We start from the raw sequence: 20,729 nt of genomic DNA on the forward strand, positions 1-20,729 counted from the left end.
AGTAACCTGACCCTCGGACCTAGATTCGATTTTTCACAGACCTGTTTTTCCTTCAGGAGTCACACTTAAGGTTTTTTTTTTTTTTTATTTTATTTTATTTTTTTCTTAAAAAAAAATGGCGAATCTAAGTCTTTTTCGAAAAATCATGTTTTCACCAAATAAATAAAAAAACGAGTTTCGCCATCGAATGAAAATGCATCAAACGAAATACGGGGTCCACACTATATTATTTTTGTGTTTGTATTTCAATATATATTTGGTAAATATTAATTTGTATTAAGTTAAAATGATGGTAAATATTTTAAAAATCAACATTTAACCATGTCTAAAAAAATTTGAAGTTTCCAAAAAATGTTTGTTTAACAATACCAAATTTGGCGCATAAAATCATCTGTCAAAATCCTAAATAGTATTTGAGTGGACGGAATTTGTAATTTGACTTTGGTGAAATTCAAAATTTTTATCTAAACATTAAAAAAAAGTTGATTAATTTTTCTTTTTTGGAAATATTTTCATCCCGCTGCATGTCATGCCAAATTTTCAATTATTTTTTGATAAAACCATAAAAGCCCTAAAGTAAATGCCGAGTGCATACTGGCGGCAGTTGGACATTATGCAAACTACGAAACACGAAACGGTCTCTTAAGGTTTCCGAACAACAGGGACTGAAGCTGAAGCATGGCGGCCAAAACCCCTAACGCAAGAAGAAAACGAACAGCAGTGAATCCAGACCTCGAACGGCTCGAGTCGCTCCCATGGAACCCATCTCTTCCCGACGTTGATGACCCCTTCTCGCTTTTCGTCGGATCCGACGAGCTCGAAGGAGGTTCCTTTCTATTCATATCTTCTCCTTCCTCCTTTAATTGTTATGAAACCCTAGAAAAGGGAAGAATAGGAAATTGGGGATTTCATGTTAACTGACCAGACTGGTTTTGGGTTTCGCTCTGTCGAGGGATTCCGAGTTTTTCACTTTCACTACTGTTTGGTGGCAGAGATAACCGAGGAAAAGGGCAAAATCAAATATTCAATTTTCTTGTTTCGTGTTTCTCTGCTGTATTCATCTCAACTTAGGCTTCCATTTAAGCTCAGATTGAATGGGGTTTTTTCTCCGGTCTCCTATTTTCCTACATTTTTTTTGGGCCACCAAACCGGTGCTTTACCCTTTTTTTTTTAAATAAATTTTTTATTGTTTTATTTTTTACTCTTTATTTAGCTTTACATGGTTTTTCTCGGGAAACAAGTGGAGAATCAGGTTTTTTTGGGTTAAAGTTTCTTCACAGTTTGTAATTTTTTTAGGTTCCGGATGATTGTAGGTTTTCTGTCTCTGGAGGAGATTGATGAATCCGAGTACGGTCTGGAAATTCATGAACCCGGACCAGAAGATAAAAAGGGGAATCCTAAGCAATCCAAGAAATCAAAGAAGCGAAAAAGTAGTGGTGACAATGATAGTTCCGGAGGTGGGGTTGAAGATGGAACTGAAGAAGAAGTGGTTGACAAGAAGAATTTTAAGAAGAAGAAGAAGAAGAAGAAGAAGGTAACAAAGAAAAACCAGACAAATGAAGAATCTGCAACTGGTTAGTATTATATTTATTTCAGATTTCAGTGAGTTGAACAATATTTGTGAATGTTAATCTTTTGGTAATTTATATCAATTTCAGTTCAGTGCTAAATTTGGCTTGATTTATTTTGATCCCTTTACATGTTAAATGATTTGGTAATTATCAATATCTCAGTCGGTGTAAACTTAGCTTGATTATTTTTTATTGGATATTGCAGGGATACTTATAGTTTGACACATTTTTTTCATTTAAAATCAACTCAAAAGAAATTGCTGGGAACTTGGGAACAAAGGAGAAGACTATTATGTTCTTATAATTTTAAATTAATCAATGCCCAACTGGTTAAAAGTTTTTTTTTTTATCTGCTTTGGGATTCGGTTAGGTTGTACATTGGGGATGGTTCTTTGTTGATGTTAGACTTTATAGATTGTTTAGGCTCTCTGTAGGGCACGGTTGCTGGCTTTTGTCTAATCTCACGTTTGGTTGCTTCATATATATACTTTTTTTTCTTTTAATACAATCTTTATTTGCCTATCAAAAAAAAAAAAAAAAAAATCAATGCGCAAAAGATACTGTCCAAACATGATGTACTCTGCTGTTATATGAAAAAATAGTCCAACCATAAAGAAAACTTGAAACTTTACAAAATTGAAATCACTGTTATTAAAATACTCTAAAAGACTACTTTTCTAATCCAAGAGAGCTTGAAAAAATTTCTATTAACAGTTAATAATTGAGGCACTTCACATATGGAGAATTTTGTCTACTCCTTTATTGTGTTTGCCATGTGGCTCATGCTGTGGCAGTACTTCAAATTTTTTTTTTTCTACATGCTAATGGTTGTGCAAGTCAAACTCAGTTTGGTGTATTTCAACATATGTACATATTGCTATGCAAATTAATGTTTCAATGTTAGGCTTAGCTTGATATATATTTATCTTTGCATATTGGTATGTCAATTTTTGGGTCAGTGTTAAACTTTGTTTGGTGTAAGAATGTTATTTTTTTTAGCTACACAGTTTTGTGAGATAGATTTTATTGTTGAGAATTTTATATGACTCTAAACGGTATGTACTTTGCAAATGCTGTAAATGTGATTGTAGTTAGCAATGACAAGGATGATGTGGAAGGGGACTCTGTTGATGAAGCTGAGTTTTATGAGTGGAATGAATTAAGACTCCATCCATTGCTCATGAAATCCATACACAGGCTTGGGTTCAAGCAACCCACACCGATACAGAAAGCTTGTATTCCTGCTGCTGCTCATCAGGGAAAGGTTGGTAGGAGCCTGTGAAGTTTCATTTTGGAGAACTCTTTTTTAGTATTATCTAATGGAAACACAAAATTTCAGAATGAAGCTGGCTCAAAATTTGAGAAATCCCTTTTTTTTTAAATAACACTGCAATTCTAATTTCTTAGACAAAAGTTGGAAACGAAGACATGGGAACTGACTTTCATGATGTTAAAAACTTGTGAATGCAGTTTTGGATCATTTTTACTTTATGTTTTTTGAGAGGATGTTGAATTGAGTTATGATGGTGCTTGGTTTGATTTTTATCCATATGTATTTATGCGATAGGATGTTGTTGGTGCCTCGGAGACAGGATCAGGTAAAACTCTTGCTCTTGGTTTGCCCATTTTGCAACGTCTCCTTGAAGAACGAGAAAAAGCTGCCGAGCCCCTTGCAGAAAATAGTGAGGAAAAGTATGCTGAAGGAGGCATTTTGCGGGCTCTGATTATTACTCCTACAAGAGAGCTTGCACTTCAGGTACTCCTAATTACTGTGATCATTGTTTTAGTTCACAATCTATTATTTGCTTGAGTATGGTATGGAATTTGAGTAAGCATGACTTGTGCATTCATCACCAAAACTATCTCAATTTTCATTTTATTCATTTGGCATAAAATGATGTGGTGACCCACTTTGCACCCATGGTCAATCCATTATCAAACTATAATTTTTTTCTTTCATAAGTAAGCAAGAAAATATTATTAACAAGAGGGTAGGAAACTATACACTACAATGCATAGGACGTATATAATGGGCACCTCAAGGCAAAAACAAAAGAAGTGGAAGAACACAAAAGATCACAGCTGCCTCTCATCTAGAGTCTACCCAATCTATGAAGCCAATTAAAGGCATTGAGCTTTCCTCCGTGTACAAGCTAACCCAAGATACAAGATTACCAAGGAAAGTGTGTTTTAGCTCTTGAAATGTGTACTCCTTACTTTTGAACTCTTTGGTTTGTTTCACTCCAAATTGTCTAGAAAATGCATATGGAGCGACTCTCCAATCAATGAGACTCTCCAAATCTTCTTACATTTTATACCCACAAAAGAGTCACGCCAATTTAAAAAAGTCTCATTGCTTGTAGAAGAAAGGACTCATGCAATGTTGAACAAAGAGGATAGAAGATACCAAAGAACCCTTACTTTAGCAAAGTAAAGGAGGATGTGATCTATTGATTCCTCTTCGTTTTTACAAAGGATACATCTATTCCTCAACAATCATCCTCTCTTCTAAAGCTTATCCTTGGTCAACACTTTGCCTCACCTAGATTCCCTAGTGAAAAAACTCATTTTTGATGGAACCCATGATTCCAAATGATGGCCTATTGCAAAGGAATTGCATGCCCTAACTCCAAAATTAAATATAAAGATTTGATAGAAAAGTCCTCTAAAGAAGAATAGAATTCTTTTTCTCTTAGTTAATTCAGAAGTATAGTATAGATTTATAGGTGTGAAAGTTGTAGGAAAAAAAAAGGAAGGAATATGTTACAACTATAAAATATGATCCTACAAGCTAATAAATATAAAAAAAAAAAAACAGAAAGTCAATATCCTAACTATTTACATGATTAACTCCTATGTAAAGATAGTTACAAAGCCAACAAAAGAAAAGAAATCAAATGCCAGTTAGTACAGGCTTTCAATCTATGTATCCAATATTTTCCACACCCCCCTCAAGTTGGTTTGAAGATATCCATCATTCTAGTTTGCTGATTATAGGTTGAAATTATTTTCTTGGAAGTCCTTTAGCAAGCACATCAGCTAATTGATTTCTTATTGAGACAAATTGCAGGCAAATTAAGCCATTCTCTAGCTTTTCCTTAATGAAGTGTTTGTCAACTTCTACCTGTTTAGTTTATTATGTTGCACCAGATTGTGGGAAATGCTAATAGCGACTTTATTGTCACAATAAAGTTTCATAGGGCTCTCATTAGCCACCTCGAGCTCCTTCAAATAGTGATCTTAACCACATTAGTTCATAGATCCGTTTTTGCCTTCGCACTTAATCTAGCAACAACATGTTGCTTTTTGCAAGTTCCGAAATTTTTGCCAACGAAAGCGTGTACTTTGAGGTAGACCTCCTATCACTTATTGACTTGCCTAGTTTGTATCAGTTAAGGCTTCTACTCCCAAATGGTTGTTCTTAGGAGAATAAAAGTCCCTTTCTAGGAGTTCCTTTTAAGTACCTCTAGGTCCTCATCACAACATTCAAATGATCTTTAATTGGAGCATGCATGTGCTGACTGACAACACTTATAGCAAATACAATATTAGGTATTTTGTGGGACAAGTAAATGAGCTGACCAACCAGCCTTTAGTAGCTTTATCTTTCCACATTAGTTCCTTTTGATGATGTTTTGAGTTCGTGATTAGTATCCATTGAAAAATCTCTTGGTTTGCATCCTAGCATATTGGTTTCCTTAAGTAGGTCCAAAATATACTTCTCTTGTGATAGGAAAATTCCTTTCTTTGATCTTGTCACTTTGCTTCCAAGGAAGTATTAGAGGTCACCCAAAATTTTAATTTCAAACTCCTTTTCGAATTGTCTCTTTAGATTTTCCATTTCAACAAAATCATTACCAGTCAGGATGATATCATCCAAATAAACAATGAGGATAGTAACTTTACATCCATCTATATGTTTGTGGAACATTATACATATGATCACCTTGACTTTGCACATATCCAATTCATGAGCTAATGTGAATTTTTCAAACTAGGTCCTTGGAGATTGCTTCAAATCATAAAGAGATTTTTGTAGTTTACAAGTCTCCTTTCCAAGAGTTTTTTCAAAACTTGCGAAATGCATTCTTTACATCTAATTGGTGCTATGACCAATCTAAATTGCTAACAAGTGAGAAGAGAACTTTGACCATGTTCATTTTAGCAATTGCTGCAAAGGTCTCTTAATAGTCTATGTGTTGAAAAAGATAGGATCAGCTGAGATAATTAGCAAGATATTAGGAGATTTAAATGTACAAGATATTAGGAGATTTATTTTTTTGTAATTTGTTGGACTGTTGTATATTGTTAGGTTGTTAAGTTGTTTCCTATTTTTGTGTTGAGAAAAATCTCTATAAAGAGGATGCCGTGTATACAATTTTAAATATAGAATAGAATAAAAAAAATATCATTTCCTATTCTATTTGCATGGTATTAGAGCTGCCCTAATTCAACCAAAAAACCCTTGCAATTTTTTTTTTCTTCTGCGTATTTCTTTTCCTAACCAGTAGCCATGTCTGATGTTTCTTCTAAGTCAAACCCACTTGTTTCCTCTTCCAGCCCAACAACTAAACCTGCAACCCAAACCCATAATACCGAATCCCATCCTATTCAGATTACCACCATTCGCCTCAATGGTGACAATTTTTTAAGATGGTCTCAATTAGTTTGCATGTATCTTAGAGGGAGAGGGAAGATTGAGTACTTGACTAGAGACAAGGTGGCACCGGCATCGGAGGATCCTCTGTACACAACATGGGATGCAGAAAATTCAATGGTGATGACATGGTTCATGAACTCCATGAATGAGGAGATCGACTCTAATTATATGTGCTACTCCACAACCAAAGAATTGTGTGACAATGTGAATCAGATGTACTCTGATTTGGGTAATCAATCCCAAGTGTATGAACCGACCCTTAAACTTGGTGAGATTCGGCAAGGAGAAGAATCTGTCACCAAGTACTTCAGTTCGTTGAAGCTTCTTTGGCAGGATTTGGATCTATTCAATGACTACGAATGGAAGTCCACTGATGATGCTAATCATTACAAACAGACTGTGGAGGCTCATAGGATTTATAAGTTTCTTGCTGGACTCGATGTAGAGTTTGATGAGGTTAGAGGACGGATTATTGGCAGAGTTCCTCTTCCTAAAATCAGCGAAGTCTTTGCTGAAGTTTGAAGGGAAGAAAGTCGCCGACACGTAATGTTGGGAAAGAAATTTAATAACGGAACTATTGAAAGTTCTGCTCTTAGTGCTGCTGAAGGTTCTGCCAATAAAACAACCAGTTTTCAGCGAGGGCTTGGAGAAAGGCCATGGGTCTGGTGCGATTATTATAACAAACCGCGCCACATTTGAGAAACTTGCTGGAAAATCCATGGAAAACCAGCAAATTGGCAGAACAGCAAGCCTGGAGAGAGAAGCAATCGTTCAAACCCCAAGGCCAATGCTACTATCAATGAATCAGAGTCAAGTCCCTTCAATAAGGAGCAAATGGATCACCTTCTGAAACTGCTAAAATTCAATTCTCCATCGGGTATTCCTAGTGTTTCTCTAGCACAAACAGGTAGTGCACCTAATGCCTTTTCATGTTGTTTCAATTCTACTCCATGGATAATTGATTTTGGAGCTTTTGACCATATGACTAGTTTTTCTAATCTATTCTCCACTTATTCACCATGTTTTGGCAATGAAAACATTAGGATTGCAGATGGTAGTTTCTCACCTATAGTCGGAAAAGGCTTGATAAAATTATCCGAGAACATAGATCTTAAATCTGTTCTCCATGTTCCAAAACTAGCATGTAATCTTTTGTCTGCAAGTAAACTTACCAAAAACTCTAATTGTTGCGTTTTTTTCTATGACTCTCACTGTGAATTTTAGGACCAGAACTCAGGGAAGAAGATTGGTAGTGCTAAGTTGATAGATGGCCTTTACTACTTTGATGATGTTTTCTCCAATAAATGGGCTCAAGGCCTTAGTAATGTTAGTTCTCTTTTTGTTTATGAACAAATAATGCTTTGGCACTTAAGACTAGGACACCCTGGTTTTCTATATCTTAAACATTTGTTTCCTACTTTGTTTAAAGGATTGGATTGTTCATCTTTTTATTGTGAAAGTTGCTATTTATCTAAGAGTCATCGTACTACTTATTATCCAAAACCTTATGTTCCCTCAAAACCATTTAATTTAATACATAGTGATGTGTGGGGACCTTAAAAAATTACAACTATTTCTGGAAAAAAAATGGTTTGTTACCTTCATAGATGATCATACACATTTATGTTGGGTTTATTTGATGAAGGAAAAATTAGAAGTTGGAAAACTTTTCCAAAATTTTTATAACATGATTGAAACTCAGTTCCAAGTAAAAATTGGCATTTTTCACACTGATAACGGAATTGAGTATTTTAATGAATTTTTGGGTAGTTTTTTGAAAGAAAAAGGTATCCACCATCAATCTACTTGTGTGAATACCCCTCAACAAAATGGAATTGCTAAAAGAAAAAATAAACATTTATTTGAAGTGGCTCGTGCTATTATGTTTTCCATGAATGTTCCAAGATACTTTTGGGGGGAAGCAATTTTGACAACCTCCTATCTCATTAACCGAATGCCTACTAGAATTCTTAAGTATAGCACACCACTAGAATGTTTTCAAAAAATCTTTCCTTTATCTAGAATGTACTTTGACTTACCCCTAAAAGTTTTTGGCTGCATTGTTTTCGTTCACCTACCTAATCATAATCGGTCTAAACTTGATCCAAGGGCAAAAAAATGTGTTTTCATTGGGTATGCCTCTAATAAAAAAGGGTATAAATGCTATAATCCCCAAACCAGAAAAATGTATGAGTATGGATATCTCTTTCATTGAAGATAAATCTTTTTTTAACAAAAATTCTCTTTAGGGGGAGAATGATGTAATGGAAGAAAATTTTTGGGATTTATCTCCCACTCCATTACCAAATACAATTTTAACTACTTCACCTTTTATTTATAATCTTGAGGAACAATGTGATAAGACTGACAAAAATTCTAGTCATATAGTGCCAAACATTACTGTATCTGAAACAGGGGGAGAATTAGTACCAAATACTGAGCGTTTGGTTTATACTCGGAGCAAGACTCATCAAAAGAGTCAAAGTCAACTTGTTCCTCTTGGTAATGACCAATCTTGACCTTTAGGAACTGAAGCTCCCGATATCATAGGTAGTCCTACTCCTAACCTACCTTCAATTCCTTTCATTTTCTTCTTAGACCTTGATATTCCTATAGCCCTTAGAAAAGGTACACAAACCTGCACTAAATATCCCATTGCCAAATATCTATCCTATAAAAAACTCTCTAAAACTCATAAAGCCTTTTCCTAAAAAATCTCACACATGTTGGTTCCAAGAAACATTCAGGAAGCCCTTGATGATCCAAATTGGAAAGTAGCAGTGATGGAGGAGATGGATGCTCTTAAAAGAAGTGGTACTTGGGAGTTAGTGGATTTACCTAAGGAGAAAAGAACTGTAGGTTGTAAGTGGGTCTTTACTATGAAATGTAAAGTTGATGGGGGCATAGAACGATACAAGGCGAGACTAGTAGCAAAAGGATTTACTCAAACCTATGGTATTGATTACTCGGAAACTTTTGCTCCTATAGCCAAGGTAAACTCAATCAAAATTTTGCTATCTTTGGTTATAAATTTCAACTGGCCTTTACACCAGTTATACATAAAAAATGCCTTCCTAAATGGAGATTTGGAGGAGGTAGTATTTATGAACCTACCACTTGGATTTGAGGAGAAGCTTGGATCAAACAAAGTTTGCAAATTAAAAAAATCCCTATATGCTCTCAAACAATCTCCTAGAGCTTGATTTGAGAGATTTGGAAAAGCTGTAAAGAATTGTGGCTATTGTCAGAGTCAAGCTGACCATACTATGTTCTACAAACATAGTAAAGATGGTAAGATTTCTATTTTGATTGTTTATGTGGATGATATAGTTTTGACTGGCAGTGACAAAAAAGAGTTGGAGAGATTGAAAAGAAGACTTGCAACAGAATTTGAAATCAAGGATTTGGGAGCCTTAAAGTACTTCCTTGGAATGGAGTTTGGTGGATCCAAAGAAGGTATATTTGTAAACCAACGTAAATATGTCCTTGATTTACTTGGTGAAACAGGACAACTAGGTTGTAAACTAGCCGAGACATCTATTGAACCCAACATAAAATTGCTGCCCTCCAAAGATGATGAAGTGAAGGATAAAGAACAATATCAAAGGCTAGTTGGGAGGCTGATTTACTTGTCACATACGTGTCTGGATATTGCTTTTGCAGTAAGCATGGTGAGCCAGTTCATGCATGCACTTGGACAACAACACTTTGATGTTGTTTATAAAATCCTTAGATATCTAAAAGGGTCACCTAGAAGGGGTTTACTGTTTAAAGGTCATGGGCACCTACAGGTTGAAGCATTTATAGATGCAGATTGAGCTGGGAGTGTAGTAGATAGGCGTTCAACCTTTGGTTACTACACCTTTGTTGGAGGTAACCTTGTCACTTGGCAAAGCAAAAAACAGAATGTGGTGGTTAGGAGTAGTGCAGAGGCTAAGTTCAAATTAGTTGCTCTTGAAATCTGTGAGGTGTTGTGGATTAGACGACTATTGGAAGAATTGAAGATCTCAAGTACCCTACCAATGGAATTGTACTATGACAACAAAGCAACTATTTTAATAGCTCATAATCCAGTACTTCATGACCGAACAAAGCATGTGGAGGTAAATAAGCACTTTATTAAGGAAAAACTCGAGAATGGACTGATATGTATGCCGTATATTCCTACTATTGAGCAAGTGGCTGATGCGCTTACAAAAGGAATTCCTACAAAGTAGTTTGACCGACTAATTGGCAAGTTGGCTATGGAAGATATCTTTAAGCCAGCTTGAGGGGGAGTGTTGAAAAAGATAGGATCGGCTGAGATAATTAGCAAGATATTAGGAGATTTAAATGTACAAGATATTAGGAGATTTATTTTTTTGTAATTTGTTAGACAATTGTATATTGTTAGGTTGTTTTATTCATAAAAAAAAAGTATATTGTTAGGTTGTTTCCAATTTTTGTGTTGAGAAAAATCTCTATAAAGAGGATGTCGTCTATACAATTTTAAAAATAGAATAGAATAAAAAAAAATATTCATTTCCTATTCTGTTTGCACTATGCCATAGGTGTGAGTGAATCCCTTTACAATGAGTCTCTCCTTGTATCTATCAACAAACCCATCGACTTTGAATTTTACTGTAAATACCTATTTATAACCTATAGTCTTCTTCCTTAATGGTTGTTATACAATCTCCCATGCCGTTTTTGTTTGTTTGTTTGTTTGTTTGTTTTTTTTTTTTTTGTGCAGGGCCTTCATTTCCTTTAGGATCGCATCTCTCCACCTGGGTTTTTTTTAGAGCTTCCTATATGGTTTTAGGAGTACTCACATGAGAAAGATTAGTAGCAAAGGCTTTAAAAGATGAATTAAGTTGATAATAGGAGACAAAATTGGAGATAGGGTGTTGAATGCAGAATCTAACACCTTTTCAAAGGGCTATTGGTGCATCAAGATTAGATGGAGATTCTTAAACAAGGAATCCGATTTGGACTTACCTGAATTAGTCAATTCCATCATGTTTGGTGTGGAGGATTGGTCATAAGGAAGATGTCCTACCTCCCTTCCTTCTAGCATATACTTGCAGCTCTCTTTCTCTCTCTCTATTTCTTTGTGTCTCTCATTCTCACAAGTTTGATTCTGAATAGGCATAGGCATAAATGATGTAGGGACATTCTCCCCCTCATTGGTTTGACCCATATTTCAGAAGGTTTTTTCGTAGGAGATATTGGTAGTGGAGCTGAAATTGGTAACACTGGTAATGCTTCCCAATACTGATCTTCAACACAACTCTCCTCCTGAAGAAAAGTTGGGATGAGATATAGTTTATTTTCGAAGGTGACACCCATTGTCACAAACAATTTTCATGTAGGTGGATGAAATTACTTGTAACCCCTTTTGAGTTGGAGAATGCCCAAGAAAGGACATTTGTTTGATTTGGAATCCAATTTTCTTTTACTATGATTATGGTCATGAACAAAGGCGGTGCATCAAAATATTTTCAGTGGAAGAGAGCAGAAAACTGGGAGCTAGATATAGGATAACATTCTTTGAGGGTGTTTATTGGTGTTTAAACTTTAGAACACGAGTTGACATCCTATTGATTAAATAAGATGTTGTCAAAATAACCTCTCCCTAATAATGTTTTGGTAGTCCATTTGAAACATTAAAGCACTCGTAACTTCCAATGAGTGTTGATTCTTTCTCTTAGTCACTCCATTTTGTTGGAGAGTATCAACACAAGAGGTTTGATGGATTATCACATGGTCACTAAGGTATTTTCCTAACACATTGGAAAAATATTCCTTTCTAGTGTCAATCCTTAGGATGTGAATTTGGGTTTTGGACCATTTTGTGAAAAATCCAGAATATTTTTGCAGTTTCAAATTGGCCCTTAAGGAGATGAGTCCAACATACTTGTGTGTGGTTGTCAATGAGCACAAATGGAGTTGGTTGTTCATAGCTTGTAAGTTGTAATGGACAATGAGTACGGCGATGTTTGGGCATTTCACATTTTTCACACTAAAGATTTGAAATGTTTTTATTTTTGAGTAATGATGGAAATAACAATTTTAGATAAGTGAAATTTTGACATCCTGCCCTACAGTGCCATAACTGAATTTCATCCTCAAATGACAAGTAAACCTCAAATTGTTATACCTTAGACGAATATCCTATAGCTTTGGGTTCTTCTTCCAGAATATGTAGGTTGTTCACTGCTTTAGCACTGTCAAGCCTGCTCCCTGAACACTGGATGTGAAATTGATAAAAAGTAGGAAAAAAACTAGTCACAATTTAGGTCTTAAGTGAGTTATTGAAATCAGATTGCAGGACAACTTTGGAACATGTAAAACAGAGTTCAAAATTAGATTTTCTGAAATTTGAATAGAACCTTGTCCAACCACTAGAGACAAGGGTCCACCAACAATGTTAACCTTTTAATGACCAGAACATGGATTATAGGAGGAGAAGAAATTTTCTGAATCAGTCATATGATGTGTTGCCTATGAATCAGTGATCCAAGGGTTTGATTTTGATGTATGAAGTGTGGTGAGAAAATTACAAGTTTGTGCCAAGTGGGGCGATAAAGAAGGATTAACATTGATTTGTGATTGACTCATAAACCTGTACAAATGCTTTAGCCGCTCCTTGGTGAATAGTGGAAATTTTGAATTCCCCAAATTTCCTGCAACTTGGGTTTTTGATGGCTCAACAATTGCTTGAAAACCTTGAGGATGAGAGGTCCTCCTCATGAAGACCCCTGTTATTGTTACCCGAGAATTTATTCCCTTTGTTCCATCCTTGTTTTTATTTTTGTTGCAACCTTGTTGTTACATTGTAAGATAGGGAAGCTGCCTACTTCCTATTTGGGTTTCCCTTTGGGAGCCTCTTATAAATCTTTTAGGGTGTGGGATGTAGTGGAGGAGAGATTTAGGAAAAGATAAGGGATGTGGAAGAGGCAATACATTTCTTAGGGTGGGAGGCCTTACCTTGATCAATAGCACTTTATCAAGCCTTCCAATTTAGTTCTTATTCTTGTTTGTCATCCTAAGAAAGGTTTGTTCAAGATTTGAAAAGATCTAAAGAGACTTTTTGTGTGGAGGTGATGTGTTAGAGAAAAGCCCTCATTTGGTTAATTGGACCATTTTTTGCTTGGGAAAGAAGAATGGGAGTCTTGAAATTCACAACCCCTTTGTCTTAAACAAGACAGTGCTTGGTAAGTGGTATTGGAGATTTGCTACAGAAAGGGAATTTTTATGGGAACAAGTCATAATAGGGAATACGGAGAGGAAGAAGGTGGAGTGGTGTTCAAGAGGTGTGAGAGAAGGATATGGAGTGGGCGTGTGGAAAGTCATCGGAAACGAATGGTAGGTATAAAAGGAAGGTCTCCCTTTTCAATTGGGAATGGGAGAAGGTTTAAATTTTGTAAAGACCTATGGTGTGGGGATCTAACCTTGGAACAGGCCTTCCCAAACTTATTCTCTTTTGCATCTAACGAAGATGGTTGGTAGCAGAGGCATGTGAGTAGGTTTGGGGAAGGGGGTGGTTGGAGTCCTCATTTTTCAAGGTAGTTTAATGATTGGGAGCTTGATGAAGTGATTTTTTTTATTTTTTATTTTTTATTTTTATTTTTATAGAAATTATAGTCATTGTCAATTAAAAGGGTAGTGGAGAACAAATTGAGTTGGAATGAATCTAAAAGTGTCAATTTTTCAGTCAAATCCCTTTATTATTCCTTCTCAAGGGGATGTTGAGAGCCTTTCTTGGCTAGTGTAGTGTGGAGCAGTTAGGCACCACTAAAATCAGTTTCTTTGCTTGGGAAATATCTTGGGGTAGAATTCTTACTCTTGGCCAACTCAAAAGGAGGGGTTGGACTCTTTTGAATAGGTGTTATTTGTGCAAAGGTTAGGAGGAAATCACAAACTACTTGCTTTTGCATTGTTCCATTACAAGAATGTTGTGGCAACTGATTTATTCTCTTTTGGGAGTGGTTTGGGTGATGCATTCTTCAATTAGAAGGAACCTGTGGGTTAGCATGACTCTTTTATGGGGAAGAAAGTATGGAGGGCCATTCCTTTGTGCTTGTTGTGGACTATTTGGAAGGAAAGTAATGAGTGTTTTTAATGATGTTGAGTAGTCTAACCAAACAATTAAATTGGATTTTATGTATACTTTTGTGAAATGGGCTAAGGTGTATATGGAGGACCATACAATGTCTATGATAGGTTTTGTAGATTGGTTGCACTTAAAGTAAGGAGAGGTTTTTTGTTTTTGCTCTTCTCGCCTATTCTGGGCATTTATTTTATACTTCTTATGTGCTCTACCATGCCTTCTCTTAGGCACTTTTATTATATTTTCTCTCTTACCTATAAAAAAATAAAAAATAAAAAATAAATAAAAAGTCATTAGTTGCAACCTTCTTTCCCCTTCTCTAATTATGGAGTGCACCTCCCTCACGAAAGGAATTAGGTCCTTTCCAAGAACTTGATTTCAGGCTTGATCTAGTTCTACATTTACACCTGCCAGGAAATCACTCTCTTTCTATTGGACTTGCTTATATTTTACACTGCCCTCTACACATGTCTAATCATAATCCTAATAAACATTCATTACATTAAAATAGACTATCACAGTCATATTACCTTACCTTGTGATACGAAGTTGACCCTTCAATTCATAGAGTTGAGCATCATTCCCTTTATTGGAATAGGTGAGTGTCACAATCTCTTAGATCTCTCTAGCTGTGGAGATGATAGAAGGGAACCAACAATGAAAAGGCTGGCTGAGAATTGTTTACGATAAAGGTTGACAAGAAGAGGAAAGACTCTACAACTAAGAACTCTTTAGAGCTTTGATACCATAAAGAAAAATAGGATTCTTTGTTTTGATTAATTTAGGAGTATATATAGATTTATGGGTCTGAGAATTATAACAAAAAAGGAGAATATGTTTCAGCCGTAAAATCTGATCCTTCCCTGCTAATAAAGCATAAAAACAAAAAGTCAATATCCTAACTATTTACAGGATTAACTCCTCAAAATCTGTTTAACATTTTCCATAGCCTTATTCGTGTAATTCATCCATACCACTCTAGCCTTCATTGGCCTCTCTTGAAGCCTTGATAAAAATGTCTCTATAACATCAATCTTCCAATCATTCAGATGTCTACCAAAACAAGGATTCCAATGGCCCCCTTCACCTGGACCATCCCAAACATCTGCTACCCAAGCCTCTTTAGATGAAGCTAAGACATATAAGGAAGGGAAAGCCATGTAAAGGGGTTTATGTCTGCACTACCTATCCTTTTAAAACTTCACCCTCCTCCCATTTCTCATCTCATAGGATACTCTAGAGTCAACCAAGTCCCATTGTTTCCTGATGTTTTTCCAAACTCCCCACCCATATCCCTCCCTTACTTTGCAAGAACACTAACCTCCTTTCTCCTCTCCATACTTTCCTTTAATGACCCTTTCCCAAAAGGCTTCTCCTTCAGAAGCATATCTCTAATTCCATTTCCCATGAGAGCCCTATTAAGCAAAGAAAGGGTTTTGATTTCTAAGCCTCCCTTTCTTTTCTCCCTGCAAATAATAGACCATTTCACTAAATGCATCTCTTTTTTTCTAAAGCTCCTCCTTTTCAAAGGAAGTCTCTTTGAATCTTCTAAAGCCCTAATCTGACCTTTCTGGGCATGCTAAACAAGGACATGAAATAAATATACAAATTGTACAAGATAGTTCAAAAGGGATATAAAATAGATAGGCAAACTGAAAAAGATACTGCAAATTAGGGTCAGCCTTCCCCTCTTTGAAACATATGGCCTTTTCCATAATGAAAGTCTTGTACGATTTTTATTTATTTATTTATTTATTTTTTTCACACTATCCCAAACTGACATTGCTTTGAATGGAGCCCCTAAGGAAAGCCCCATATAAGTAGTTGGAAGCTCCCCAAACCTACAACCCAACTTGAGAGCCAAATCTTCCACAGTAGCCAAATGTATAATCATTTTATTTTGATGGCCTTTCTTGGATTCTCTTGGCCCCTCCTAGAGAAAGTTTCTTTGAATCCTCTTAATGCACTCAACCACCCCTACTGGCATCTTGAAGATGGGCGTGAAATAAATGGGTCTGCTGCCCTAAAAGAATGAATGAGGGTAATTATCCCAACTAAGGAAAGAAAGCCTTCTTCCAAATATTGAGTCCTTGGATGCTGCCTTCATGTTTGGGTGATGAAATATTTTTATATGAAAAGGATCCATGTAAATTAGAGTTTTTAGTTGGCAGACAATATTATGCCTCTTCGTAATTAAATTAATTTCTTGATGGGGCTTAGTTTCTTTGTCACTGTTCTAGCTTCTTCGTGAAGTCACAAGTCATGCAGTTCACACTCTATGGATAGTAGAAAACTGTCTATTGCTTTGGTTAATTTCGCAGGAAGCATAGCTCTTCACTTCCTCACCCCCCTCACCTACCTCACCTCCCCCTTTTCTTTTTCTGTGGGTTGGGGGCCTTGGGGCTATTGGTGGGTGCTGGTGGAAGTGCTTGGAACTTGAGAATAAGGCTAGCTGATTCTGAACCTGGCCAAAATCTGATGGTTTTATTGGCTAGCTGCAAAATAAAGGAAAAAAAATTGTTTTATCAATTTTGTTGAACTTTTAAAGTTTATGGTTGCTTTCTTAGTTGTTGATTATGCATTCTTAATTTGGAGTTCTCTACCTCTTGTTCCAGGTTACTGATCATCTAAAGGAAGTGGCCAAGGGTACCAATGTTAGGGTGGTCCCAATTGTTGGTGGGATGTCAACCGAAAAACAGGAGAGGCTTTTAAAAGCAAGGCCTGAGATTGTTGTTGGAACTCCGGGAAGGCTATGGGAACTAATGTCAAGAGGAGAAGACCATCTTGTTGAGGTTGGTAACTTGACGCTAATGTATGTTGTGAGATTGAGTTTTTGCAGGAAGTTCATGTCACCTTTCCACGAGTACTTTTGGCGTAGTTTTCTTTATTGTTAATGTGCATTAAACAAATGACTTGTTTAGTTGTTTCAGAAACCTTTTTTGGGGTAAGGGGTTGGGTAAGGAATGTGAAAGGTTCTAAGTTGAGTTCCATCAGGGACAAAAATGTTGGGGGAAAAAAAAAAAAAGAAGGGAAAAACCCCTCCAAATACATTTCTGAAGTGTTCTACCCCTGACTCGGTGGGTTTGTTTGGTAGATATTTGGCTGTTTTATATTCTGTAGTATTTGGGGTAGAGTTCTCTATTACCAAGAATGTCTAATATTAACTTTCTATTTCATTTCTCTACTGTCAACTCCAAGGCTCCTAGTATAACAAACTTCACCATCATCTCTAGCACCACTAAAGTTGCCATTTTTGCCGTCACATCAGATCCATACATCACCAGCTCCAGTTTCAATTTATCTTACTTCTAGCACCATAAAACCATCACTGTAAGCTCCACCACCACTGCTACTACTAACACCACCTCCACCACCTCCTCTTCTAGTACCATCTTTGTGAGCACTATTGCTACCACTGCATCATTTACATTTGCCATGTCTAGCATCACTATGAATCTATGATTAGTAAGTCCTTAACTTCAGTTTATGTAATTTAATTCAATTCAATTCAATTCAAATGAGTTCTAATTATATCTTTCAATTCCATGTCCTCTCATCTGGACACATCCATGGAATGCCCTTTATTCACCTTCCAATGCTTTATTTGGTAGGATATCTAGATTGAATAGTATTTTATCTTGACTCTTTTTTTACTTTTGCAGTTACATTCATTGTCTTTCTTTGTATTGGATGAGGCTGATAGAATGGTAGAAAATGGCCATTTTCATGAGTTGCAGTCAATAATTGACATACTTCCAAAGACCAGTGGTTCTATGGAAAGCCTCTCCCAAAATACAGAGAATTGTTTCACAGTTTCAAACATCCAAAGAAAGAAAAGGCAAACATTTGTGTTTTCTGCAACTATTGCACTCTCTGCTGATTTTCGTAAGAAGCTGAAGCGCGGAGCCCTGAGATCGAAGCAACTGATGAATGATGGGTTGAATTCTATAGAAACTCTCTCTGAGCGAGCAGGGATGAGACCTAATGCTGCCATTGTTGATCTGACAAATGCATCAATTATGGCAAATAAACTTGAGGAGTCATTTATTGAGTATGTACAGTGCATATGGTTTACCGTACCTTAAGAATGGTCTATGGTACCTGAAATTCTTATCTTACATTATTATGTCACAAAATGCCTATTTGGTTTGCCAATTTGACCTTCTTTAGTTATGTCTTTTCCTATGATTTTCTTTGATATGCATGTATTATAGTATTGCCCAAATTTACATCTCAATGCCGTATAATCTTTTTTCTTTTAGATAGAAATTGTCTTAGTATAACCTTGAATGGCCTTCAGATAAGAAATATACCTCGTACATTTGAGACATCTTCTATTTGATTTGCCTTTGAACTCTGACCCTGACTACCTTCATACTTCAGCAATTAATCCGTCTGTTAAGGTTATCTTCTGATTTCTGATCTTGTTCCTGCCTGGATGCTTTTTGCCTCTTTGAAAAATGTTTAAGATGCTTATTTCGAAAAACTAAATAGCTTGGGGTGTCCTTGAATTTGTATTCTTGTGGTCATGGTTGCATGTTTTTGTCTCTTGGAATGGGGAGAAGCATGCAGTGTGGTGTGAAGTTATAGGTTCTTTTGCTTGTCCTTGTGCTTGTGTGATGCGAAATTGTTGATTATATATAAATTTGCACTTGTTGAATGCTTGGATAGGCCCATGGGGTTATTTATCAAGTTGGAACAACTAACTGTTAGGAAATGTTGTTCTATTGTCATGACTAATAAGTTCATATAGAGTCATCAAAGGGCCCATCAATATCTTTGCTAAGGTTGATATTTAAAACTTTTTCTTCCTTTTATGATGCTTGAAACCTGATTGCGAATTTTGATCCAACTTTAGATGAATGCTGATGCTTCAAACCTGAATGCAAATTGATATGAAACTGCATGTTTATCGAAAGAAAGAAAGAATCAAACTTGGATCAAGACTCAGTCAGTCTATTCCACCAGCATTGGAAATTAACATATTTTATTTTTGATTAGCTTAAAAGGATTGAATTTCTTTATCTGTATTTATCTCATCACTCCCCCCTCCTCTTTTTTTTTTTTTTTTAATTTTAAATTATAGGTAACAAGGCAAAACTGATCTAAAATACAAAAAAATATGCCTATACCTATCAAAGAAAGCAAAAAATAAAAAAATAAAACAATAAAAAAGAAAAGAAAGGAAAAGAAAAAAGAAACTGCACAACTTACAGAGAAAATCCAGAAAATTCGCAACCCAAGGCTGCACTACACATCTTAGGTAGGTACAAAGTCCTTGAAAAAAGAATACCAAGTGTTTAGCCCCTTCTTGGGAATAAATAATCTCCTTCTTAGTTATCAACGTGGAGAAGGAAAAGAACTATCCTTAGTCACTCAAATATCAATAATTCGATGGATCCATGCGTTGCACTTTCATAGACCTCTTTCCTTCTTAGACACTCATAAAATCTCAATTAGAAAGTCATTCTCGACCCTTAAATTTGAAAATCTCAAAGATTTGGCCTGCAACAAACCCTTAAAGAGAACTTTAATCTCCACCTCACTAGCTATATTCTCTTTCGCAAATTTGGAAAATGCAATTAGTATTGTACTAAAATGGCATTCAAATACCCCTCAAATTCTAAGCTATCCCGAGTTACCCAATGAACATCCATCAAAATTGAACTTTATGGAGTTGATCGGAGGTGGAAACCACTGAGGTTGAGTCTCCCCATGTAACTTCTTGGATCAACAAATGTGATTCCAATCTAGGATTAACAAGCTCAAAGGGGGTACCAATGAAGGTATCTGTGGCAGAAGTCCATGAAGAGGTATAAAAATAAACCCAAGTTTCAAAAAAATGCAAGTTTCAAAAAGATCTTTATCTGTCGAAAAATTCCGACATTCTTCTGTCACCAAATAGTTCAAATCACAGTGAAACTAGTCATATGTCATAGAACTTAACTCTCAAAACACCCCTAAAATCTCTCAGGGTAATAATCATCATGTCTGTCACAATTCTGGGGGACCTAGTCAATCCTAGCAACTCTAGACAGTTTGTTTCATCACTCTATTCATCCACCATGTTAAATAAGGTCTTTATCTTTTGAAAGAAAAGGTACATCCAAGAACATCAGAATTTGAACTTTGTGACCTCATTTCCCTCTACCCTGGCTACATCAAAAATTCAAAATTCAACCTCATAACCTGAGGTCACATTGGAGCCTACTGGCTGTAGTTTGTTTGTAATGGTGTTTAACATAGTTGCTTAATATTCATTCTTATCCTTGGTGCTTTCTAATTTCTAAAACAGAAAGGAAAATTACGAGAAATTTCTGCCTGGAGACTAAATATTTCCGTGTTTCTGTTTTGTACTATAATTCATATATTAATATCTGTCGCCTTGCTTCTTGCATTTCTGTTT

General features: G+C 36.0%; 1 protein-coding gene across 2 annotated transcripts in view; it reads left to right on the plus strand.

Moving 5' to 3' along the window:
- The first annotated feature begins 541 nt into the window (after positions 1 to 541).
- LOC100261404 (DEAD-box ATP-dependent RNA helicase 13) overlaps positions 542 to 20,729 on the plus strand; it is a 41,754-nt gene continuing 21,566 nt past the window's right edge. Inside the window, exons 1-6 of one of the 2 annotated variants that reach the window (XM_059736944.1) lie at positions 542 to 826; positions 1,314 to 1,572; positions 2,658 to 2,835; positions 3,139 to 3,327; positions 16,939 to 17,115; positions 17,986 to 18,374. In XM_059736944.1, coding sequence (XP_059592927.1) covers positions 679 to 826; positions 1,314 to 1,572; positions 2,658 to 2,835; positions 3,139 to 3,327; positions 16,939 to 17,115; positions 17,986 to 18,374 — 1,340 coding nt within the window. In that variant the 5' untranslated portion in view covers positions 542 to 678. Of the gene's footprint in view, positions 827 to 1,313; positions 1,575 to 2,657; positions 2,836 to 3,138; positions 3,328 to 16,938; positions 17,116 to 17,985; positions 18,375 to 20,729 lie in introns of both variants that reach the window. The other variant, XM_002282468.5, reaches the window with a different exon arrangement.

Source organism: Vitis vinifera, chromosome 5 (genome assembly GCF_030704535.1).
Source record: "Vitis vinifera cultivar Pinot Noir 40024 chromosome 5, ASM3070453v1".
Lineage (NCBI taxonomy): Eukaryota > Viridiplantae > Streptophyta > Magnoliopsida > Vitales > Vitaceae > Vitis > Vitis vinifera.